The sequence below is a fragment of the Phaseolus vulgaris genome, chromosome 8 (assembly GCF_051622355.1).
Source record: "Phaseolus vulgaris cultivar YP4 chromosome 8, ASM5162235v1, whole genome shotgun sequence".
Classification (NCBI taxonomy): Eukaryota; Viridiplantae; Streptophyta; class Magnoliopsida; order Fabales; family Fabaceae; genus Phaseolus; species Phaseolus vulgaris.
The window spans coordinates 60,667,916-60,695,245 of NC_143505.1; the positions used below are offsets into that span (position 1 = coordinate 60,667,916).

The 27,330-nt window shown below is 28.5% G+C and overlaps 3 protein-coding genes across 5 annotated transcripts; 2 read left to right on the top strand and 1 right to left on the bottom strand.

Annotated features, from left to right (window-relative positions):
* The first annotated feature begins 3,753 nt into the window (after nt 1-3,753).
* LOC137826333 (glucose-6-phosphate/phosphate translocator 1, chloroplastic) lies at nt 3,754-8,428 on the top strand. Of its 2 annotated transcripts, XM_068632262.1 has the most exons (5): nt 3,754-4,752; nt 5,260-5,485; nt 5,897-6,119; nt 7,024-7,237; nt 8,090-8,428. In XM_068632262.1, exons 1-5 carry the CDS (start codon nt 4,234-4,236, stop codon nt 8,099-8,101), a joined length of 1,194 nt encoding a protein of 397 aa, XP_068488363.1. In that variant the 5' UTR covers nt 3,754-4,233; the 3' UTR covers nt 8,102-8,428. The 2 variants fall into 2 exon arrangements, with proteins under 2 accessions (XP_068488363.1, XP_090149581.1); XM_090293455.1 differs by lacking the exon at nt 8,090-8,428 and having other exon boundaries at nt 3,821-4,752; nt 7,024-7,267.
* A 7,034-nt stretch (nt 8,429-15,462) lies between these two features.
* On the top strand, nt 15,463-17,479 carry LOC137826038 (putative F-box protein At3g29830). Its single transcript, XM_068631881.1, has 3 exons — nt 15,463-16,436; nt 16,532-16,705; nt 17,108-17,479. Exons 1-3 carry the CDS (start codon nt 15,516-15,518, stop codon nt 17,402-17,404), a joined length of 1,392 nt encoding a protein of 463 aa, XP_068487982.1. The 5' UTR covers nt 15,463-15,515; the 3' UTR covers nt 17,405-17,479.
* Nucleotides 17,480-21,355: 3,876 nt separating this feature from the next.
* On the bottom strand, nt 21,356-24,089 carry SGP1 (Ras-related small GTP-binding family protein). Of its 2 annotated transcripts, none has more exons than XM_068632264.2 (6): nt 23,505-24,089; nt 23,028-23,148; nt 22,775-22,871; nt 22,635-22,674; nt 22,161-22,244; nt 21,356-21,865 (listed from the first exon to the last, which is right to left on the bottom strand). In XM_068632264.2, exons 1-6 carry the CDS (start codon nt 23,835-23,837, stop codon nt 21,701-21,703), a joined length of 840 nt encoding a protein of 279 aa, XP_068488365.1. In that variant the 5' UTR covers nt 23,838-24,089; the 3' UTR covers nt 21,356-21,700. The 2 variants fall into 2 exon arrangements, with proteins under 2 accessions (XP_068488365.1, XP_068488368.1); XM_068632267.1 differs by having other exon boundaries at nt 21,356-21,936; nt 23,505-24,085.
* Nucleotides 24,090-27,330: the final 3,241 nt, after the last annotated feature.

The window sequence follows — 27,330 nt, forward strand, 5'->3', positions numbered from 1 at the left end:
AAAAAAAATATCGCGTAACGTAGTTTGGGAAATTGAATATTATAATTCACAGACCAAAACATATTATTGTAAATTTAATGTAACCAAAATTATCTATTAGACTTTAATCTTACCTGTGATAAAGAAAAAAAATCTAGATTCAAAATAGTTTGAGAAAAATAAGAAAAAGTTTATCAGAAAATTACTTAAAGAAATTATGAGACTTCAAAAATAAATAACTAAATATTGAAAATTAAAATTTGTATACTTAACATAAACTATAATTTTAACTGTTGTTTTAAAACAAAAAACATATCTATTAAACTAAAATTAGGTTTTGCAAATTTATATTTGTAGCACCGGATATTATGATGGATGACGAAAATATTTTAAAAAAATATAGAAGTTGTTATTATAATCTATTATAAAAAAATATAAAAAATAATAATTTACTATATTAAATTTGGGATTTGTAAGGAAGGTGTTAACATAAAAAAAATAAAATTTACAAAAGGAAAGATTTTAATTATCAAATGAATACGAGGTTTAACATGATAATTCTCAAAATTTGGAAAATAAAAACTTAATTAACAATGGTGACTATAATTAATAATTTTAAAAATTGTATACACAAAATTTTTAATTATAAAGTGAATCTGACTCGACATAATAATTAATAATTAATATTTTTTTAATTTACTTTTCACAAATAATTCATAATAAAGCTTAAAGTTGAAGTAACAATTTCTAAGAAAAAACAAGAATGAATTACTTGAAATTCAAGCATACATTTTGTATAACAAAGAGAAAAATGGGCCTTTATTTTTCTAAGAAGAAGGACCCATGTCCCTTTTAACCAAGACAAATGGATTCCTCCTTATTAGACAACAACAACTAATTTCCAAGAATTAAGAAATTTTTAGCACATTTGTTTCCAAAATATATCATGCATATAATAAATTTCATAGACAAATTCTCCTTCCACCTACATGTCTTTCATGCACCTTAATATTATTCGTTAAAAGTGAGTTTTAATTTTTTTTTAAATTTTAAATAATTTTAAATGAAGTATAATCTCACTCGTTTACCTCAGTTACAGCTGTGCATCTCATACTTCTTTTCTAGCCGCATATACTTCTATTGTTACCAGTCACAATGTTTGAGAAGATAGTTTCATTATTTGAACATGTGTGAAAGAGTTAACGAGAAAATTTGTTGTATTTAACATTATTCATTGTGAAAATAGTTTGTTTTTTAATTCTGTACTCCATTTTTGTGCCTTGTTAATTATTTTTTCTGAGTTTTATAACTTCAAAAAAAATAAAAAAAAAATAAAGAAAACATAATCATCACTAGTAAAAATATTACAAAACTTACCACAATCACCAACCAACGTTCACCACAAACAACTACATCACATCCTTTATTCAATATTAAAAATAATATGATGCATGAACAATTTGCCTAATAAATAAATAGCATGCAGTTAAATTGGATGGAGAAAAAGTTATTATCATCTATTTAATGTTATTTTTTATTAATTAAGCAATTTTTTTTAATGACCGTGTTGGCAGTATAGTTTTTTATTTTAAATTCATATTAATTGAAATTCATCTTGACCTAATCACCACCCCACTCACATTATTTTATCAAGAAAATGACGATGATTAATTTCAAAAAGTTAAGAAGAAATAAAAAAAAAAAAACAATTTAAAGAAATAACAAGATTTAAGAATTGAATTATGTTACATGTTAAATACAACTCACATGAGAATACATTACAAACTCTATAAATAAATATGTTACGAGATAATACATTACAAACTCTATAAATAAATATGTTGTACAGTAATAAGATATGTTTTTATCAATATATTAATTATACTCGAATACTTAATCCATACTTAATCCTTAATTGTTGGATAATCTTTTATAAAAATAGTTCTAACTGATAATTCAAGATCATACATGAAAAAAAAAAAAACATGAACTATATATAAAAAAAAAGGAAAACACCAACTAAGAGAAAAATCAACTCTCTATAGATACTATTTAAACATTATACAAGTAAAAAATAAAATAATTAAATAGTTAAAATTGTAATTTACATTACTTAACATAAAATATGATTTTAAAAACCATATATACCAAACTAAAATAAGGTCTCACAATTTATAGTTTTTTAATTTAAGATCTCACCATGTCATATTACCAACATGTGTTTAATATGATTTCTTTTACTCGACACAACATGTGTTTTATATTTGACATATTTCTCAATATAATCGTATTTTCTTTGGGTAGGAAATTTATAATTTTCAATCAAATGAAATACATTAATTAAATTTGAATTGTTTTTATTTTTGAAATGTTTTATTATTAAATGTTGAAGATCCCACGTCGACTAGAAATTAGAGCCTTTCATTGTATATAAGTGGGGGCAAACCTCAACCCTATGAGTCGGTTTTATGGGTTGAGTTAGGCTTAAAGTCCACTTCATATATCAGAGTCATTTCGAGTCTATCCTAGCGAATGTTTGTGTTGAGCTTATCGTGTCACCCGCTATCGGACCGTTATCGGACCATCCATAATATATATTTCCACGTACGAGTTGGTAGTATCAGCGTGAGGAGGGTGTGTTAGGCTTAAAGTCCAGTTCGTAATATTAAATTATTGAACAAATTTGAAATTATTTTCTTCTATTTTTTCTAACTTGCTGTTTCCTTCGTCCAAGTGATTGCATTCTCGTATTCATCATTCCTGAAATCGAAACGTATGTGAAGAGTGTGACATTATTGTACTTATATATAAGTTTTGTACGATGTATTGACCTACTGTTTCATTACAATCTGACACGTGGACCCTTCTCCACCGTTTTAACTCAATAAAATCCACGTGTTTACTTCTTCTTCTCTGTCACATGCATAAACTACAACAACAACATGGAACATGCTAACTACGAATTTTTTCTTTTTTTACTCAAATTCTGTTCACAATTTTTACTCAAATAATCTAACCTTAATTTTCAGAAATTAACTATTCACACAACTATTATTCTTCTACAAATTAAAATAACCAACTTAAAAGTGCTTATAAATAATTCATTTTATGTATTATAGATTAAAATACATAAATTAAAGTACAAGATTCCCACTTTCTCCTATTTTATCAATTATTATTTTTAATAATTTATCTTATTTTTTTTATTATAAAAATTTTCATGTTAAGCATCTTTTGTTAACTAAAGTTACATTTTACATAAAAGATGATTTTTTTCTCCTAGTAACCATATACAAGCATTCCATATCTATTATTTATTAAAAAAATCCACATTTATTTTTATAGATATATTTAATATTTTTAGCTTCTCATTTTTATTTTATCTCTAAATTAAATTTTAAAGATTTTCTAATCGTTAGAAATGATCTTATATCAAAACGTTAATTATATTATAAACCTAAAATGTAACCAACATATTAAAAAATATCTACAGTATAAATTTACACATTCTAAAAGATTTTTTGTTTTTTTTTAATTATGATGAATTTGAAATTTTGTTATCTAAAAATATATTCATTCTATACAAATTTTGTCATTAAAAAAAATCTTCAAATATTAATTATAAATTACAAAAACACACAATCATTCTTTCCACTTTATCAATTAGACTTTCTGATAGTATATATTTTCTCTGAAATTTATTATATATCTTATAGTTATTTTATTTATCATCTTGTTTATTATATATATACTTGAAAAGTTGATTTTTTCACAGTTTTACTATAGCAGTGAGCAACGAAACAAAGGCTTTAGAAAAGGGAAAAAAACCAGCAAAGTGACTGCATCTTTCGTCCTCTTCTACTGCTTTACCAAACCCCATTGTTGAGTCTTTACCATCTTTCCAAGACCAGATCCCAAGTTGTCTTACCCTTAAAAAGTTTATAATATTTTCTAGACTTAAATAGTTCCTTATCATTAGCAAAGTTCTATGATTCTGCTACATTAACTTTGAGTTAAAGAGCCAAATCATAGAGACATTCTCAGATCACATAATAATTATAGTGCTCAGTCCGTGAGATTTCATTTCACGGCTCTGACACTGAGACTGACACACTCGCACGGGATCCCTATTTTCTATTCTCCTTTTTCTGATTTTCCCCTTCATTTATTAGCTACCCATTAAAGTTTTGATCGGAAAGTTTAGTTTTTTATATTCTTTTTTATTGTTTTTCGCCGTTTCATCAGTGATCACACATGATTTCCACCGTGATCCAGCCCGCCATATCGATCGGAGCCTCTGATGTTTTGCTACGGCAAAAGGGTCCAGCTTTAACCTCTGGGCACTCATGTTCCCTTGTTGTCCCTGCTTCCCACCCAAGGGAGAAGACTCTGAGATCTCTGTTTTCAGTGCAAAAGCCACTTCACCTTTCATGTGTTGGTTTGGGGAATTTTGTTGGGTCTCCGGTGAGGCGTGAACGTGGTGATCTGGGGACATGTAGGGCGTATGAGGCTGAGAGGCCAGAGGTGGAAGGGGCTGGGGATCCATCAGAGGCTGCTAAGAAGGTGAAAATTGGTATATACTTTGCAACCTGGTGGGCTCTGAATGTGGTGTTCAACATCTATAACAAGAAGGTGCTGAATGCGTACCCCTACCCTTGGCTTACCTCAACTCTCTCCCTTGCATGTGGGTCTCTCATGATGTTGATCTCCTGGGCCACCAGGATAGCCGAGCCTCCTAAGACTGATCTTGAGTTCTGGAAGACTTTGTTCCCTGTAAGTTAGTGACTTTTGGTTCCATCCTTAGAAAAAAGGTTTATGAAAGAATGTGAAAGCATGTTTTTGTTTGTTCACGTGTTGTATATGTAACCCGGGTTTTAAATTGTGCTCATTGCCACGGTTTTGTTGTGATTCTGGATATTGTGGGAAATTGTGAAGAAATGTGATTGATAGGGCCACATCCATGGTTTGGTCATAGAGTTCCTAGAAAGCTTGATGTTTTGTGAAATCACTTTTTAAATATGGAATTTTATTCCATCCATTGATGTATATTGTTTGATGATTTCATGAAAAAAAGAACAAAGTTAATTCATTTAAACTGTGTTGAATTGGGAGGAGCTTTATTAGTGTTTTTTTTTTCAATGATGAAAAATGATGTTTTGAAAGCGGAAAATTCACTCTTTTTTTTATTCAAATGAGAACTTGCATGGTTGGCCTTTTCTCTCTAATTATTAATATCTGGAAGTAGACAGAAGTGCTTAGTGTTTGATGTTTTTCCTTCAGGTTGCTGTTGCACATACAATAGGACATGTAGCGGCAACTGTTAGCATGTCAAAAGTTGCAGTATCCTTCACCCATATCATAAAGAGTGGTGAACCTGCTTTCAGTGTTCTTGTTTCCAGATTTCTTCTGGGTGAGACCTTCCCGGTGCCAGTCTATCTGTCTTTACTTCCAATCATCGGTGGATGTGCACTTGCTGCTGTTACTGAGCTCAACTTCAACATGATTGGTAAAGAAGCTGCTTTTCTGTTAAAAGAACGTTTTCTCAATTACATTCTGTTGCATTTTTGTATTTTGTTGTGGAGCATAGTGTAGAAGTTGGATATGCTATAATAAATTGACTTGCGCTTAAATTTGACCTGTGAGAAGATAGTTTGATCCAAAGTATTGGTTAAGGCAAGAACAGAGTCCCCATCTCCCCCTACTCAAGTAAAATGTTTATTACTTAACTCCTGTTTGTTTATTTAATTATTGTGTGTTAATGCTTGTGTTGAGACATCAATGGAAAGGATGGTTTACTGCTATATAGTATACATAGTTACCAGATGTTATGATAGAATATATTTCTGATATTTGTTTGCAATTGAGTCTTTTCATCCATCTTGATTTTGATTTCATAACTGCTTTATTATATTTTCAGGTTTTATGGGAGCTATGATATCGAATTTGGCATTCGTGTTCCGTAATATCTTTTCAAAGAAGGGCATGAAGGGAAAGGCTGTTAGTGGAATGAATTACTATGCATGTTTATCTATATTGTCTCTTGTAATTCTCACACCTTTTGCAATTGCTGTGGAGGGACCACAGATGTGGGCAGCAGGATGGCAAACAGCACTCTCTCAAATTGGACCTCAATTTATATGGTAACTATAAGATGTTTACTTATCTGATGTTATCATTGCTGCGTTTTCATAAATGTTATATTTTGAAATTGTCATAAACTCATAATATTTTTACGTCTTTATTTAGTGTTCTTTTCAGAAATTCGAATTTATTTGATGGTAGGCTAATTATGAGTTATTTTTTTAAAACGTGTATATGATATAATGTTTGTTTGTTTTATGGAGTTGCTATGTAGTTGTTGGAAAATAGCATTTTGTATGAATTTAATGGTTATGTACTATCAAAATGAATTTTACATCGTTGATCAATCAGATATAACTATTGTTATTTATGGCTATTAAGGTAGTAATTGTGAAAGTAAACAAACATATCATATATGCTGGTTTTATATTGGATGATGTGCATAGCTTATTCTCTCTGTTAGTGAGAGGGCTATTTTTAGTAGAGTGAGGAGCAAATGTTGACCTAATAACTTTACCTTTTTGTTTACTTTGAGAAAGGAGAACATTTACTCAGTAACCATTTGGTCCTAAATTGATGGTTAATATCTTTTGTTTAATTATAAATTTGATGTGATTTTTCCCTTTATAATTACAGATCAAATGGGATTTGTGATTAAATACACAATTTTAACAGTTAACTTTAATCTAGTAGTCGTGATTTAGATGTTTACATTTATGAAAATAATTAAGAGTTCTCATTTTATACACTCCACTCACACATATCATATGCCCTTTGTGATGTTTTATGTGAAACCTGATTTACGTGTTTGGGTTTTCAAGCAGAAATTTGACTAGAGTTCTTTTATTTTTATTTTGAGTTATCCATTATTCTTGTTCTTTCTTTCTTTCACATGTGGTCCTTAAAAGCTTCTGTGCTTCTTCTGTCTTATGATTGTTTATGGGTGTTACCTGTGCACAACAGGTGGGTGGCAGCTCAGAGTATATTTTATCACCTGTATAATCAGGTGTCATACATGTCTCTGGATCAGATCTCTCCTTTGACATTTAGCATTGGAAACACCATGAAACGTATATCTGTTATAGTTTCTTCAATTATCATCTTCCACACACCAGTTCAGCCGGTTAATGCTCTTGGAGCTGCTATTGCCATCCTCGGAACCTTCTTGTATTCTCAGGTAGTATCTAGATGAGATTTTTGCATAGTGATATTTGATCTCAGGTTGTAATGTCGCTGGTTGAGTGATAAGAAGCTTGTGTTGAGATTATTTATATAAGCGTTGAAGCACCCCTGAAATGCCTCATTTTATTTTATTTATTTATTGATGATAAAAAAAAATAGTGATATTTAATCTGTTGATTATTATGCCCCTTGGCCATATCATGTGCTTAATGAAACATAGACATGCTCTCAGTGTTATCCATTAGTAGTTTGAGCCTTGGAGGATCCTTTTCAAAGGTTGTACTAGGGTGGATTTGGAGGGTAACTTCAGTCGTGTCATAGATTGTGTTGTTGGAGGATGGGTGATTAGGTGGACTAACTTCAAGGTGGAGGAACCTACATTGTCTAGAGTGCAAACAATTTGATATTGAGTACACATGAAGGAAAAAATTGAGATTTAAAGTCACAAGAGGTCAAAGTTGAGTGCCAATTTATCTTGGTGTGTGTCTATACTTTCCATCTAGTGGAGAGATTTTCTAAATATTAGGAATCCAAGTATGAGTTTGAATTCCACATTAAGTATAAATGAACAAGTTGAGCAACATACAAGAAAAAGAACCACAAACCTATTGTGTTAAGGTTTTGGGTTGAAGATGGTATCATGATCTCTTATATGTGTTTATTCATTCATGCTATTGGTTTGAATCCATGCATCACTTTTTTTTCACACCATATTCTGATAGGCTCATACCCTTTTTGTATTATACTGGCTGACTTTGTGATATCTTATGTGGTTGTTTCTTTTGAAAATAACAATTTTAGTTTCAAGTATACATACGTAATCTCTCATTCTACTCATTTTTTGCAGGCAAAGCAGTAGGGTGGAGGAGTTAAGAATAATCCCCTGTGGTCATACAAGGTCACTGATAAGGAAGTCCGTTTTGGAATGTGGTTAGCAGGATTTTGGTAAAGTCTGGATGATCCAGCTGTTTTGTCTATTTGTTTATAAAAGTAATAGTCAATAATGATGAAACTGCTGAGGAACATTCTCATTAGAGATTATTAGGTTTTTTACTCCTTCTCTGCTTCTGAATTATCATCAAGTCTGAGGAATAAATGTGTGTATTTGTTTAGTCTGAGATAATTTCTCAAAACATGGTATATTATAATAAGGTGATAATGATAATCTGAAATCTGTTTCATGCTCCTTATGGTTCACATAAGGTATTCTCTTATGTTGGCACTAATGAACATAACAAGTTTTTTTAATTCTTACAATTCTCTTGCAGTAAGAGTTAAAAATAACGGAAAAAGGGATACAAATGGTTGCAGAGATTTAAATGAATTGATTTATAAAAGCTAAAATCAAAAGCTCATTTGAAAAATCACAACTAATTCTTTCTTTTTGGTGTATATATAAAATGGACATTTGTTGAAGCAATAAGCAGATAAGAGAAAATAGAACAAAATAGAATATAGAACAAAATAGAATAATAACATCGAGAATTCGATTATTTTTATTTTTAACGTGAGAAAACTTTCTTAACTTTTATAACCGTTTCTGGTGTGGCTGAAATCAAGTTTCTACTGTCAGAACTTGGTGCAAAAATGGTAGAAATCATTAGATTTTGTATCTTGATAGCAGGTGAACATAATAGCAGCAAAAATATCAGTTTTTTTCTTTGTGTGGATACCAAGTATCTATTATTTCACACATTCAAGTGATTATGTTTACATGCACCATGAGAAGCAGAGAGTGAAGGTATAGAAAAAGGAACATAGAAATGTTAAGAATTAGATGAGAAAGCCAAACCAGTGTGATGGTAAAACAGCTACATGCTACTCTACCATTGATATGAAGGAAAAGTGAGTTCCACAAGTCACTGCATTGGAACTTTACCGTCCAATAACATCCTGAATTTGATATTAATGTCACTGTGCAAAGTGTTGTTTGAGTATGAATAAACTGTTGAACAGTGTAGAAGAGCAGAAGGAGGAAGCAGCAATGAGAAACTAGATGGGCCTAATGAGATAATAGAAGAGAATTTTGGTCAAAATGTGTTTTTCAATGGCTGCTTGTGGATGACATTTAAGAGGCTAATGAAGCCCAAGAATATTTTTATGGATAAGGTTTTCAAAACCAGAAGCAAGAAGTATTTTTAAATATATTAATTTATTTAAATAATTCCATTTTTAAATATTTTATTTGAGTGAAACAATTTAAATTTATTAAACTTTAATTTCTTTTATTTGAGTAAAATATTTCAATCACTACCTATGTAGCACAGACACGGATAGTGACACGAAGATACGTATAATTTTTAAAATGTAGGACACAGAGACACAAATTTATATATTATATAATTATAAATTATATAAATTGACAATAAAGATTTATGTGTAAATAGAAAATAATTTTAGAGACAAAAATAATTAGTTGTTATAATGACTAAATTAGAGACAATTTTAAAGACTAAAAAAAATATTGCTTTCTAAGTATCTAATTAGCTACCAAGATTTTAACTACCAATTATTTTATACTCTAAATTTGGTAACAAAAATCTTGATAAATAAAAACTAATTTAGAAACCAATAATTTTTTTAATCTATAAAATGATCTTTAGTTATTATAACAACTAATTAATTTTAATATTTAAAATTAGTTTTTATGACGTGACATTGTTAATATGCTAAGGAAACATGTGTTCAATTTAGGATTGATGTACACAGAATGTAGTTTTAAGATTTTTGTTTTAACCTTTTTAATTCAGAGATTACTTTTAAAAGTAGCATGTGATATATAATGATTTACCTTCTATGCCTTTTACCGATTTATATCTCATAAATTAATGTATCATTCTTGTTCTTTTTCCTTTTTAAAATTATATCTTTTTGTTTATTCAAAGATATAACCCTCTTTTAAGTTTCTCAAGTCTCATGTGCATTCTAGCATTATAGTAGAGTATGGAGAATGAGTTATAGTTAAATTATGAGAAAGGTTGAGAGCATATCTTTAACTATAAATCATATGGTTACTATTGTATACAATTATGCACTTATCATCAATATTAGAATCATGACTTTCTATTTTAATTTTGTGTAAACTTTTATGTTGATTGAAAAATCTGATATAAAAAGTTTAAATACTTTTATGTTAATTAATGAGTCGATACAATAAATTATATTTTATATATTGTGTTTCTACAAGAGTTTAGAAAAAAAAAAATTTCTTAACCTGTTGACTTCTCGGTCTTTTCTCTTGAATTGGGCTTTCAGTATATTGTTCCTTTGATTTGGGATTAGGCTTAGACGATTGGAAAATTCACTTATCTGGGTTGGATGCACTGGGTCTCTCGGCCTTTGATTTTGATCTCGATCTCCTCTCTCGGGTAGATGTGTGTACCTACAAGACGCTCTGATACCAAAGTTAAAATCAGTTTTATAAAGTTATAGATAAATTCACTCTACTTACTTCTTGAATTGAATAACTATTTATAATGTTCTCTTATTAAACTTAGAAGTTGTTTCGGCCTCTTTTTATTTTGTACCTAATATTTTCAAACACACAATTGTCTATTTGAGCTTATTTTATGAAATTTGTTACAATAATTAATTTAATATTATTTATTTATATTTTTTTGCATTTCATACTGATTATGAAAATAATCAATATAGAAAGTTGGAATTTTAAAAAAAAAATCCATTGTTTTTATTCGATTTTTTCTTTCCAACAGTTCCAAAAGAACACGTATTTCAGACAGATTAAGGATGAGGTGATAAGCACAATGGTGAACTAGTGGTAGTCAACTTGTGACAAGAGTCTTACACTGATCTTTTAATCTGGATAAGACTCTTTTCTAATATCCTATTAAATATTATATTAATATTAATCATTATAAGAAAGATAACATCTAAATAATATTTACATTTTATGAGAATTATAATATATATATATATAATTATATAATTATTTCTCTCTTCAACATATTTTGCTGAAATTTGTTTTTTATATCATCTATTCCTGTGTAACACACAATAAATACATATTAAGAAAAATCTCACAAGCACACAAAACAGATAAATTAGTGTTTTAAAATATGAGATATATGTATATATTAGATCATATACTTATAATTTCATAATTTATGCATGTCAATCAAATCTCATTCCTATATTTTGAAGGATACGCATTTCATAAATTCATTAAGTATATATAAGAATTAATTGTCTAATTTTAAGCTCAACTAGATGCATCTGCATCTTCTGTAATAAATCACATACATCAATATCACAGACACTTTGATTCTACTTCCACAACACACATGTATTGAATTAAATTTAAAAACTTGCATGTGTCATACTATCTTTACTAAATTGTCATCACAAGAAAGTTACATAATAGCAACAAAATCTACTCATATGATAAGCTAAATCCCTATGCCTAATAGACAATTCTTTTTCACATTGCATATTAGGTCGTAGTAACCTCTTTCAATTCTCACCACCTATTGTGTGAAGTATTATTAATATTTACTTTATTTTGTTATGCATTAAATATTCAATTTTATTGTTATTCCTTGCATTTTTACTGTCTAAAAAATTATATCAATTACTACAACCAAATAATAGATCCAAAAACAAAAATATAAAAAAAGAAAAAATGATTTTTTTTTTTAAAAGTAATAGGTCAACTCGCCAGCTTGCCAACCTACCTTATGACGGGGTGAGTTACCAATTTCAACCCCTATAATCTTGACATGTCAGTCTAGTCCACCTCAAATTTAGGCGAGTTAGTGACATATCGAGCCAAAAGGAGTCGAGTTGACTTGTATTGCTACCCCTAATGAGAATTCATATTAAACAACACGACTTGTTAGATTAATATGCTTTTAATCCTTGAAATACAAACTACTTAATATATTGAATTGTAATTATTTTTAGATTTATCAATTATTTTAGATTCCTAACATGTTTTTGGGCTAAACATTGTCTCAATCGACCATCTCAACCATACACAGTTTGTGGCAAATGACTTCAACCACAAAAATTATTTATGGATTAAGTTATATTTTTCGTCCCTGTATATAACATGAAATTGATCTTCTTCTTTGGTTCAAACTTTAAACCATCCAAGTACTTGTAGTATGAAAATAATTGAAATGAGTCATTCTTTATGTGTATGTGAAATGATTGTTAATTTTTTTCAAAGATTATTAGTTTTTTTCAAAATTTGTTATTTTGATGGTAGATTGATGTTCATTATAACTACTTTCAATGGATTGATGAAGTGAAACCTCAAATTGAATCAATTACACATTAACAATGACTTATTTCAATCATTTTCATACTTAAATCATTTTCATGGTTAAACACATGGTTTAAAATTTAGATCAAAGAGAACAAATAATTTAGTGTTATGATGTAATGACAAAAGATATATTTAATCCATTATTTATTAACCTGATTAATAATTAAAAAAGTTATTAATATAAAAAAGAAAAGATAATATAATTAATAAAGCTGTTACTGAGTACATTTGAAAATGGAATGAAACGACAACTGTAAATAGTAATTGATTATAATTAAATATATAATTCTTAAAACAGGAAAATTTATTTCTAATAGCTTGTTTTGTACCCTGTTTTTATAAATCAATGTGCTGCAATGAAAAGAGTGAAATACCAGTAACGTTAACATGGTCTGGTTTAATAAATTATGTAATAAGTTTAAGATTTAAATTTTATAAAAAGATACATACATTAATGTTATGTTCACATGGGTCTTCAATAAATTTAAAAATAAAACACATAAACTGATGTGAAAGTGGACCTAAAAATTTTTTATTTCTAAGATAAACAATATATAAAAAAATATTATTAAAAGATAGAAGAAAGAAAATATAAACATAGATGATTAAACCAAAACCTATATATTAACAAAATTGATACATAAATAGTTTGTATTTATTCATAAAACACTTAATAAAATTGTTCTTTATGAATAAATCTTAAATTAACAAATTTATCTGCAAATTTATAAGATTAAGATTTAGATATTTAAATTTAACATCCTCATAATTAAGTAAGACTCTAATAAATTAATTTAGTTTAATTAAGTTTAAAATATTTCACAAATTTAAATATTTTTAATTAGATTTTTATTAAAAAATTATTCTATTGAATTCTCAAAAAAATTATATTTTTATTGGGTATTTCTATTTAATCTTGTTGTTAATTGACAATGTAACTACTATTTTGCATTGTTGTCACTTATTTGTTGTTGTTAATTGACTATGTAACTATTATTTTGTATTGTTATTGCTTATTTGTTTTTATAGGAAACAAAATTATAGTATAATTAAGTTTTAAGTTCATAACTTTATGAGTATTTTTAATTAAATTTATATTAAAATATTTGTTCTATTTAATATATAAACATTTTATATTTTTAAAATGAATCCTTATGGTAAATTAGGGTGATGTAATAATTTGATTGTACAATCTCAAACAAATCCATAGGAACATAAAAAAATTGAAATCTTTGAATCCTAATTATCTTTATTAAATATCATTGTGTCACATAGTTTATTTGACTTTTATTTTATTATTTATTTTATAAAAAAAAATTATTTCATCTTATATAAAAATAATTAGAGTTTTAAAACTTTATTTTTTTTCTTTCTAAGTTTATAATGTTCCAAATTTAAACAACTAGAAATTTATTTTCTAAATTTAAACAACTATATCCTAAATGACAGTAAAAAATTAAATGAAAAATATAAAAAAATAGACACATAATAATATAATTTTATAATAAAATTTAACTAGAAATACCCAAATTTATGATAAATTTAAAATTTAATTAATTGAATTAACTTTTAGCTCATCAATTAATATATAATATAGTTTTTATAATAAAAATTTAACTAAAAATACTCAAATTTATGATAAACTTAAAACTTAATTAATTGAATTAACTTTTATCTCATCAATTAATATTTAATTAAGTCTCATAAAACTCATGCATTATAACGTATGAAGTTTGGACACTTCTTTTAAATGACGTGTTGGTGATAGATACTGACACATGTATGATACTCGTAAGACATGTATATTTGAAGTGTCAATTCAAAAAATATTTGTTGGATTTCTAATAATTCTAGCACAGTTTTAACACAATTTTAAAAATGACAAATACACTATTTTTCTAAAAACTCAAACTTATTGTATAATTTTTTATTATGATTATAAAAATAAGAAACAAATTCATCCTTTTGAACTAGTCATGAAAAACACATCTTTCTGCTCAAAAAAAAATCTGGAACATACTTGTGTACATAAATCTTTATTATCAATTTATATTTTATAATTATATAATATATAGATAATTCATACTTGTGTCTCACGGACACGAAGATACATAGATTTGTGTCTCTGTATCTCCGTGTCCATATCTGTATCAATGTCCGTGTCGTATCAGTGTTTATGTTAATGTCTGTACTACATAGATTATAACAAAAGTTTTCAAAATGATATGACACAATGATCCATTAAAAATTATGTTTATCCTCTTTAATCTACTTTGGTAGAGAAAAATATTCTCATGAAATTTTTTAACTGTTTGTAGTTTTTTTTAATAATAATACATAATTAAAAAGAATAAATAAATTTATTTTCTTTCTACTTTTTTTATTTAATAAAAATTATAATTTTCAAATTATTTCTTTCTTTCTTTTATTTTCTACTTCTTCACTTTTCCTTCCTCCACTTCAAACAATCAAGGAGAAGTGAACTAATATTGGCTCTATGATTTACAAATGAAAGAACAAAAAATTGGTAAAACTCTTTTATTATTCCTCACATATTTCATTAATTTCTTTATCTATCTTTATTTTATTGTCAAATCAATTTAAAGAAATTTTAAAATATTTCTCTATATTTTTCACCCATGTCAATATTCCATCACACTAGACATTCAAATTTATTTCTTACTTTTTTCCAATTTATTATTTATTTTTTATTTCATCCTTTTCAAAACCAAACACTGCAACCGCGTTATGGAACTTGACAACGTAGACCGTTACTATACTCTTATATAACAAGTGATTAATAAAATAATTAATGATGGGACTTAAAAAATAATTGCATTTCATATTAAATAAATGAATATTAATGTAATTCATTAATGATATTCTTTTTCTTTCTATATATACCTTTGAATTCCATTGGTATAATTGCAAAACCATCACCTTCATAACCCTCTTCTCCACATCCCAATTCTCAGCCATTTTAGCTATGAAAAATTTCATCAGTTTGTTGCCATTAGAGTTGCTCATCACCATCATTTCATTCCTTCCCTTCAAGGAAGCAGTGAAAAATTCTGTGCTTTTCAAAAACTGGTTGAAGGCATCAAAGTACACAAAAAATGTAGAGTTTGATGAAGTTTACTTTGTCAAACCAGACCAATCTTTGGAAACAGTGGAAATCCAGAGAAGGGCTTTTCTTGAGTTCATCAAAACTTGGATTGACAACCACAAAGGAACTGTGTTGGACAAGTTTTCTTTGAAGATGTCAATGCAGTTACCAGAAGTGGCTGAGATCATTGACCTATGTGCTGGTTTTGCCACACAACGCAAGGTGAAAGAACTCACTCTTGACTTTGCTGATTTGGATTGGGACGAGGATGATGTCTTTTTTGGAGATTACGAGGCACCCTTTGAACTGCCAAAACAGGTTTATGCATATGTTGGTCTTGAGTATTTAAAGTTGTATTCATGTAGTTTTATTGAGAGTGAAGTGCTGAACTTTCATCTGCTCAAAGAGGTTTCTCTGGGTTGGATGAAAGTGAGTCTCACTGCTATCAAAACTTTGCTTTCGAACTGTAAAATGCTTGAGAATTTGAGTTTGAAAAGGTGCTGGAGCTTGGAAAAGTTCATACTAGGGCAACCAGAAACCATGGCTCTGAAAACGCTTCTCATTGATCACTGTCGTTTTGAATTTGATGTTTTCAATGTCGATGCACCAAATCTCCAAACCTTCAACTACTATGGGCAGATGAAGTTCAACAGCATAGAACTTAATACCCCAGAACTAGAAGAGGCAGATCTTGACTTCTCTCTTGAATATGCATGTGTTGGACTTGGTTTTCCTCTATACAATCTGGTGAAAAACCTCTCAATTGTTAGCATTTTGACTGTGTGTAGTTATGTGCTTCAGGTATGTTTCTTTCTCAAAATAAATGGTCATCGTACAATGCTATATATTTCTGCTGATATCTAAATTGTTTTAACTATTGCATTTGATGTTCTAAGGTTATTCCTAGTGGACCTGAACAACTTCGAATGGAGGATAACTTGTCTGTGCAACATTTGATCTTGAATGCATCCATGCACGCAGACGAGTTTATAGGAATCGCATTCTTCCTCAACAGTTGCCCTAGGTTAGGGTGTCTCACCATTCAGATATGCCCAAAAAGTGACCTTTCTGTAAGTATAAATTTAGTATGCATTCAATTATTTTTTCGTGGATCGATAATATCAACTAGAAATTAAAGTTATAAGTGGAGTATATAAGTGGATGTAAACCTCACTTCATAAACCGGTTTTATGAGATTAAGTTGGGTTTAAGTTTATTTTTTAATATGAAATAAGAGTCTTTTCGAGTCTATCCAACGGAAAGTTTGTTGGGTTTATCAGGTGCACCCACTATCGGACTGTTATCGAACCATCCATATTATATTGTCTCATGTACGAACTGTCATTTGTGTGAAGAGTGCATTTCATATATAAATGAGTGAAAACCTCATCTCATAAACTGGTTTTACGAGATTAAGTTAGACTTAAAGTTTATTTCTTAATATCACCTATGATTTGTTGTAAACATTGCAGGACTATGAAGAACCGTTTTATTTTAACCTCCCCCGATTTTGGATCGACTTTTTGGGAGATTGTGAATGCTTGAGAACAAGTCTGGTGGAGGTGGAGATTGATGGGTACAGAGGGCACACGAATGAGAATCTTCTGCTTGAGTATTTGATCATAAGGGGATTTGTGTTGGAAAACATGATTATAAACTTGCTGAGGGATGATTCTGGTCAGATCGTGGAGCCTTATTCTCGTTTATATGCAGAAAATCTTTTGCGAGTTCGATCTGGTTCAAGAAACTTAGAGATAACAATATGTTAGTTATTAAATAATAGTTTATAGTATTTCCATCAATAATCTCTTGTATGAGTTCTCCATCAATAAAAATATTATTCCATATAGACTTCATAGCTATTTCACACATTCATTTCTAAATTTTATCTTCTTCTCTCTTTACATTTCACATTCTACATGAATTGCAAATAAATGAATTTTGAACACTACAAATATGTGTTTATAAATATATTATATCACAATTTCTATGTCCTTTTATTAGAATATGAGAATAATTTTGGTTCTTGAATTTTTCATCACTATTTTGAAGGTTTTAGACTTTTCAATACTGTGATACGACTCTGTATATGGGCTGAGATATTTCAATATTTTTTTATTTATATATTTTTTAATGATTCTACACTACTTTTTTATTCAAGTAATAATAATTGTTTTTTAAAGAAAAAAAACAGCACAAAAGAGGTTCAAGATAACACCAAAAGTGATTTACTATATATTCAAATTTTGCACACTTTATAGTTTAAAACTAAAATCTTAAATATAAAATTCATAAAAAAATTATTCTGAACCATAAAAGAAAACTATAATCAAGCTAAAAGTATAATTATGGATATGGATGTTAAAATAAGTTGATGTAGCTAACCTGATTCACTGTAGAGTTTGAATTTAGTTGAGTTGGAGAAAAAAAAAATAAAAAAATAAATAAAATATATATATATATATATTTAAAATGTATGATAAATGAAATCAAACTCTCTTAATAAAAAGAATTTGAGTAAAACTGAAAGTAAGTTGATTTGTAACCTACCATAAATTATTCTTTATAGCTTTTTTTATCATTTTTCATTATAATTATTATTTTTTAGTTTAACATCTAATTCAGAGGATTGATAATGGAAACTTTTCAGTTATGATATTAAATTATTTAATATTTATATTTTTTATTGTTTTGATTGTAAGTTTAATTAAATTGCATTTATGATAAAAAAATATAATATAAATTAATTTATTTGTTTATTTAATTATATAAGTTAAAACTTTAATTTTTATTTACTACATTTGCAATATTACTTGATAAGTATCAAATGTTTATTGAAAGAGGTTAACACTTGTCAATTTAATTTAATTGATGAACATAATTTTATTTACATTTAATAAATAATAATAAATAAATTTATTATTTTAATTAATATTCATATAATTGGAGGGTGTTAATTATTAATTTTATGTTTTTAGAGTAGATGGTATGAAGAAAATGTCTACCTTTGTGAATGAACCAAATATGCAAAAGTCCAAGTTGTTTATTTGAATCAAAATAGAAAACAAGATCTGAGGAGAAAAATCCAAACTATAATATTTTCCCAAGACACAAGCTTCAAGGAGAGAGGAGGAAGCCTCATAAGGTTTTCTTAATTTTTTTTCTTCCTTGTAATTCTTTTGTTTTTCCTCCACATAGAAGACTAAATCTTTTTGGTTATTCCTTTGTAATTCCCCATCGAGGTCTGAGGTTTTGATCAATGAACGTTTTTGTTTTTTTAGTTCTCTATAGCAGTTGTTTTTATCTTCTGTTCTTCTATACAACTGGTTTTTGTGAGAGGTTATACTTGAACGCATGATTGAAATTCTTCCTTATCTTAAATTTTGATTTCTTAGTTAGTTCACATTGTTCTAATTAATTTCTTGGGCGCATGATTCAAGAGAAATGAGATAAGCATTGAGTATATGCATGGAACAAAGTGGATACTGATTAAACCAATAAGCACATCCTTTATTGGTGAGTTTCAAGTTGAATCAAAATTACGCATGTTGAATCTGCTTTAGCTCTGTTTGAGGATTGAGAAATGAATAATATTTACAAAACCTGTGAGAAATTCATTGGTAGAAGAACTTGTGAGTCAACATGCATTCTTTATTGTTTTAAATCATCATTTATATTTTTCCTACTTAACAATCACAACCCTTTTGCCTTACTGTGATCTTTAATTTCCATTGCTTGCAGATAGATTTTGAATTATGTTCACTAGACTCACTATTGGATTCGTTGGGAGATGATTTGGGATCATGTGACCACTTCTATACTATCATCTCGTTGACCTTTAGGTAGTCTATAATTGCGTTAGATGAACTATGCTTAAATCTGGTTAATTTGACTGTTAAAGCGATAACTAACATTATTCCACTTTTATTGTATTTAAATTACAATAAATACATATTTATATAGCAAAATATACTTAAATGAACCAATACATTGACCCACAAATTAATATCAAGTAAAATTGAATTACAAAATTTCTTACTTAAAAAAATTATTTTTAACTAAATTTACAAAATAAATATACTCATTTGAAATAGATTGACTCACTTTATCATTACTAATTATGAGTTTATTTAGATATTAGCTCTTCTTTATTATAAACACACTTTAATTAAAGTTACAAACAAAACAATAAAATCTATAAATATTTAATATTTTTAATATGATGAGGGAAAAGTTTCCATTATCAATCATCTTTCTTAAAAAAAATCAATGATCCAAACTTTTACATCATTTTCACATGAATCTCTCAAATAGATATAGATGAGTAGTATATAATTTTGTTTGAAAAGTTTGTATAACTTATTATAAATGTTTGCAACTCTCATGTCATAACAATTACAATGCCATCATCAAACATTGAAATTTGACTTGATAATAAGGAATATGATAATTTGATAAAGTTTTTTTTATTTAAAAGATTTATTTATTTTCGTTAATGATTACATTTTTTTCAGCCTTTTCATGTTCACGAAAAAGTATTCGACATAAATTCTAAAATTCTCTAAAAAGACACACAACAAAATTTTCTACAACCTATTGATAAAAGAATTACTCACCAAAAACAATCTAATTTGTATAATCATCTTAAAAAGTTTGTTTTTTTAACTCATTCATTTTTTTTATCATTCTAAACTCTCATTTCAAATGCATTAATTCTTACATCCCTTTTGTTTTTTCCCCTAATTTGTGGCAAGATACTCTATAAGTTGTCGATTGACCCAAGATAATGATGTAAAATGACATTGTCACGTATACAACCCAAAACAACATATACAAAATAATTGATTTTTAGGTTAAAATAATTTTAAATGATTTTGTTACTTATAAAACATTATCCTGAGTTTTAATACAATTTGCTTTTACAATAAATTTTTTTGAAACATAAACTACGTCCCTTCAAAATTAATTTTTTTTCAAGACTCAAATTCATTTTATAACACAATTTTTTAGGCTCAAATTCATTTTATAACACAATTTTGTAAACGTATTCAATAATGTACTCGTTTGTACCAGACAAGTTATGTCACTCGGTCTTGATTACCAACCGACCACATTATTATATATTAAAGACGCTCAATAAATGACAACAATGATAATTGTGGAAATTGTCCACGAATTATGATTATGTCCTACCAAATTCATGTGACACCAATATACTTTCCTATAAATCAGGAATTATGCTATAAATCAAATAGCAACTGATATTTGATTAATTCGGCTCATCACAACAAAAGTCCATGTCTAAATACTATAAATAAACCATCTACGGAGAGGTAAGGGTAAGGTACGCTTTAATAAGCTTTACAATATACATTTTTTACACTAAATACTTATTTGAGCGTCAGAATACCTTTTTTCAGGTCCACTCCGATCGAGCACCAATATCAAAAGAATGAGAGTTGAAGAAAGAAGCGAGAAGGCAACCAACACATCAACAATTGTACAATCAATTTCAGGTACTATCTAAGTCTCTCTTTATCCATGTACAAATAACTTAAATATATATAAACTATATATTTGTGAGTTTTATTGTTTATTAAATGGGTCTCACTTTTAAATATATTACAAACTACATATTCGTGAGTTTTACTGTTATTAAATGGGTCTCACTCGTAATTGTATAATTTATAGTAAATGTTGAACAATAATAAAAACACGTGTTAGATAATAGATTTGTAACATTAGAGAAATAAAAAATATCATACAAGAGTTATGTAGAAATAGAACTTGTCTTTCTTGATCAGTGGAAAAATATGAATGCCTGTGGGCTTTGACCTCAGCCACAACAGGGTAAGCTTGACAGAAAAACCATCTCACGTTATCACTCTCTGCAAATGTGCAGTCAAAATGGCTGTAGAAACATGGAATTTTTAGGTACCTAGGTGGTGCTGAATGCTCATAAATTCCTAGTCAGTAAGAAAAGGTTGACTTGTTTTCTTTCTCATTCTATTTTGTCATTCTCCTTTGCCCTGCTATGTACACATAAGTCACTATGTAAAGAAAAATCAGAAGTCAATTATGGGTTCTCCAACTCTCAGATTTCTTTCCACTGTCCATGGCAAGTTGAAGAGCTTGGCCATGATGAACTTGAAGATTTTGTTCACATTTATGTTGTGAGTTGCGCTTGAAAAGAAAAGGGTTGCCTTCATTGCCTTTGCATATGCCCTTGCCTGTGTCAGTGTGTCTTATTAGCAAGCTAAATTTGAATGATGCAGAAAGTAAGATAACTTGGAATTTGTGCCTAAAAAGGAAAGTAATGGAATGTGAACATCACTGATCAGACTTTAATCAGCATGTAGGACCCAAAGTTAATGCTAAACACAGAAACATAGAAGTTGATAAATGACATGCTGATGTTTCAAACAAGACTAGTATTTATTACAAGAATTTTTCTCTGTTTATGAGTCAATCAAGGATGCATCAGTAGGGGAAAATAACCAAAACAGGTCATTATTATTCATTTACCTGTGTTACAATTGTCCATTGCACATCTGGGGGAAGTCTAACAAAATCATCAAACTTGGTTCCTATTAGAATTGGTATTGCACTCTGCAAAAGTAACAAAATGACATAAAAATGTGCCAACATTTTTGGCATTATCACCTAAAACAAGACCTATAGTTATATTAACAAGGCATTTTGATGTCTTGATTCTTAAACAAATAGTATACTACCACTGTTCTTCAATAATTTCAGCTCCTCTCTATCTGTTTAGTGTTGATGCAAAAATCAATGCCTTTTGCCATATGCAGTTATACTAAAGCATGATGAATATAATAATGCAGATACTGTATCCATATGCACAACTTCAAAACTAGTTTTTTTAAAGAGTTTCCTTTTGGAAACTATGCTTTAATTTAAAAAGTGGCAATCACTTTATGAAATGAATTGAATTAAAGAGTACTGCTATATCAGCCCTGCAGAATTAAACTATGGTACCTGATTCCACTTTCTTGCTTCGCTATACCATCCAACAACACTGCAAAGTACAAAAAACGCAAAGAATCATTATTTCTGTCAGTTACTTTTCTAAAAGCCCTCCACCGAACTCATCACTCAGATAACATCTCTTGGCCTACCTATTTAGTGTACAACGACTGGTGAGATCGAACATAATCAAAATTGCAACTGCATCTTTACAAGCCATGGGAATTTGATCCAGGGACCTTTTATCACCTTCACACGCCACATAACAAACACTTCACCATCAATAATCAATTAACAAACACACCCAGAAAACTAAAAAGAATAAAAGTAAGAAAAGCAAATGTAAAAAGTACAACACAGTGCAGAGAAATAAAAGCAAAGAAAGGTAAAGTTTAAGCAAAGCACCTGCAACATCCCATATTCTAAACGAAATACGTGCTCCTTGAACAGACAAAGTTTTGTCCATTAGATTCAATCCTTCCATCTGTAGACTCATCTTTTCTTGTTCATTCCCTACATACTTGATCTGGTAATAGGAATTCACATCATAATAGCCCCAAGCTAGTTAGACCCTCTCAAACAAAACACTACCACCACACTTGACACATTTCACAAGAAACAAATTATCACTATGCACGCAAAGTCTAACCACAAATAACTTTCAAAATCATAGAAAAATTAAATTCTAATCTTTTCATAGGATGAAGTTCAATTTTTGGTGTTCAAGTCTGTTCTCCCCTTCTATTATCCATGATTTTCCCAACAAAGTCAAATTCTAATTCATGTATGCAAATTCCAAAATCGAAACCAGAGATTTAAGAAACATAATTATCTGTGGATCATATCATGTGTTTGAATGTAAAGTTAGATAAACAAGCTTACCACAAAAGTAGTTTTTCCAATATGGCAATCACCCAACAAGCTGATCTTGAGGCTCACCAAATCGGAATCGGAGTCGTAGCCGCAGGTGGTGGCAGCGAGGAAGGCGTCGGAGTCGGTGGCGAGCAGCGAAGAAGATTGGTCCCGGAGGGGTAATTTCCGGTAGTGGGGTGGGCTTCCGGCGACGGAGCAAACGAGAATTCTGTTCCAAATGAAGCGGAAAAAGTGGCCAACGAAAGATACCCTTTTGAGGACACCCCACCGGACGTGGACCTGAGCGAATTTGCGACAGAGCTGAGACATGTTTCTAGTGGTTTGGTGAATGATCTTGGCCATGATGGAGCATGGTTTCTTGTAACAGATGCTACTTAGTACCTACCATCTTCTTCTTTCATGTTGTTCTTCTTTGTTGATGATGTTCTTGTTTTTTTGCGGTGCGTTTGGTCTTGTTTGGGTTCTGGTCCCACTGTTTGATATATGGGACAGTTGACCGGTATTGTTCACTTCGCTTTCCCAAACGCTCCCTATTGCCGCCTTCTTGGTTTCTGCGTAGGGATGCCTTACTTTAGCATCATTCTTCACTCATAAGAGCAAAACACTTCACGTAATTTATACTATTTTTCACACAAAAAATAAGTTTGATGGAAAAAAAACGCACACGGAAACGGAAACGGAAACGGAAGCAAAACATAATCACAAATCAACTACGAAAATAAATATCACGAATCAATTACGAAAATAAACAACACGAGATTTAACTTGTTCGGTTGTCAACCGCAACCTACATCTACACAGAAAATTATTAAGTTTTTATTTTGTTCTGTTGCACAAAAAATTACAACCACAATGATCTATTTAAATAAAGATTATAAAAAAGACACAATGATTAAGCTTACTCACTAAATATGTTGTTTAGTCAACCTAATTCAATTGGTCCTGATTCTATACCAACAAAATTTTCAATACACAAATTAGTTACAAATTGAAAAATTAACAAAATTAAACAATGATTAAATATTAAATAATATATTTTTAATTATTATTAAATTTTTAAATCTACATATTAAATATATAAATAGATACAAATATCAAAATTAGTCATTATTCAATATTAATATTATCGAGTGTCAACACCCATTACCGTCTAAATTTAGAGTTTACGAAAATGAGAAATAAAAACGCATAGGTGTATGACGATACTGACTGAAAAATATAAATTATAATATAAAAAAGTTATTAAATAAAAAGTGAGAGCCATTAAAATTAGTTATTTTTAATCAATTTCAATGATTAATAAAAAGACCCATCAATTTCAGAAACTAAAATGATGACTTAGTTGCTTTTTATTATCACATCAATTACTTTATGTGAAAAAATTGATGTCTCCTTTTGTTATGGTTTGTCCTATAAGAAAATGGAACAACTATATTTGTGAATTGGGGTATGTTGTGGAATGTGGTGTTCAAGGATAGGATAAGAAAGAAAAGTTATCTGCTGCGAGAGGACACATGATAAGGCCACGTGGCTTTATTTCTTGTCCAATCCTTATGCTTTAACACTCATGACTCAAAAAGTAGGAAATTATTTTATATTTTCATATATTCTTCTTCTTCTTCATTATTATTATTATTATTATTAGCATTCTAGTATTAGTTTGAATTGAAGGCTTAAAGAAAATGATTACATATCTTAAAAAGGATTTTGAACTTTAGTGAATGATCACGTTCTTCTCAAATCAGAAATAATTTAGTCATGCATTATTTTAGAGTTAAAATCAATCAATATTGCAACAACTTCATTTGATGTTAAAATGATAAATTAAACGAGCAATCAAAACAGGTATTTAAGTGTTTTATAAAAATATTCGTTATTAAGACATTTTTTATATATAAATGAGTGTAAATTTTATCTTAAGTCGATTTTATGAAATTAAATTAGGTTTAAAGTTCACTTCTTAATATGATATAAGAGTAATTTTGAGCCTATCATAACGATTGTTTGTTAGACTTATCAGGTCACCTGCACCCATAATATATAGTTCAATGCACAAGTTGGTAACCCTGAAGAGGATGGGTTGAAAATTTCAAATCAATTTTTTAGTATATAAGTGAGAACAAACCTTATTTTATAAGTCGATTTTATGAGGTTTAGTTAGGCTTAACGTTTACTTTTTTTAATAATATTTATTTTTTAAAGTTGAAATTTAATTATATGTAATTTAGTTTGAGAATATTTACGAATAATGGTAGTAAACTTAAACACAAAACCTACCAAAAAGAAGAGCATGTTAAACACGCCTGATATTTAATAAAATATTTACTAAAATAGAAAATGTTTAATATTTAGCGTGTTAATAAGACACACAAATATATATTTGGCATGTTGGACACGTCTAACGTATTTGAAGTTAAACGCGCTTTTGAATCAGTTTTGGAAAATTCAATTAGAAATTATAAAAGTAAAAGTAGTTAAAAATAAAAGTGGTAAATGGGGAATTTGCAATAATATGATTAGTGAGAAATTAAAGAATGGTAGTGTGATTGGTGGATCTGAATCTACTGAACATAAAAGTTTAAACAATTTGGTAAAGGAAAAAGGCTGCTACAATTCTGCAACTTTCTTAACTTTTCTCTGCCATTCAAATTTAAAACATTCTTATCAAATTAAAATAGATACCATCATCATGCCTTTCTCTTCTTTACGAGCACTACAAGAAAATCATGATATAGAAACCAATTTTTAGAAACCAAAATAATTAGTTACAATAGTAACTAAAATAGAGACCATTTTAGAAACTAAAAAAAAATTGGTTTCTAAATTAGTTTCTATTATTTTCTATTATTGTTAAATAGTTTCTAAATTGGTATCTAATTAGCAACTAAGGTTTTAGATACCAATTATTTAGTTTCTAAATTTAGTCTCTAAAACATTGGTTGCTAATTAGATATCAATTTAGAAACTATTTAACAATAATAGAAAATAATAGAAACTAATTTATAAACCAAATTTCTTTTTAGTTTCTAAAATGGTCTCTAATTTAGTTACTATTGCAACTAATTGTTTTGGTTTCTAGAAATTGGTTTCTATTTCATGATTTTCTTGTAGTGAAGAACATAAATATTATATGAATCTATTAATTTATATATATAATTATATAGAAATATTCATTTGTAATCTGAGATTCGATTTTATAAAATTGAATTAGATTTAAATTTTTTTTTTAATATTATAAGGTCATGGAAAAATAGTTTAATTTCATTTAAAAAATTAATGGAAATTTAGGAATATTTCGATGAGAATGATGGTGATTGACAGATATGTGAGATAGAGTTGTTAATGCACAATAAAAACTAGAAAATGGATGAGAGGGAAACTCAGTATAAAAAGGACAGAAAATCAATCAACAACACAGACTGAAAATCACTGTTTCTGACTAAACTAAATATTTTAGGTAAAGACCATTTTTCTTGGCTGAAACAAATATGATATCATAACCTTTTAGAATCTATCCCATTCAAAATTTGTTGGTTTTATTAGAATATCCGTTATTAGACCACTCATATATAGTTTCACACAATTTAGCACAAATTTGTTGGTTTTATCAAGCTACTCATTATCGAATCTCTCGTACATAATTTCATTTATAATTATAAATTTTACAAATTTCAATTAGTAACATATTTAAATAATTTTATCTGTATAGACTTAAAATTTTATTTCTTAATATATTTAAATTTTAATTGTATATGGTGTGGTTCGTGTAAGATAAGTGTGTGGAAATGAATTTGACTTTCTGATCACGCTTTCCGAAAGATAGAGAACACCACAT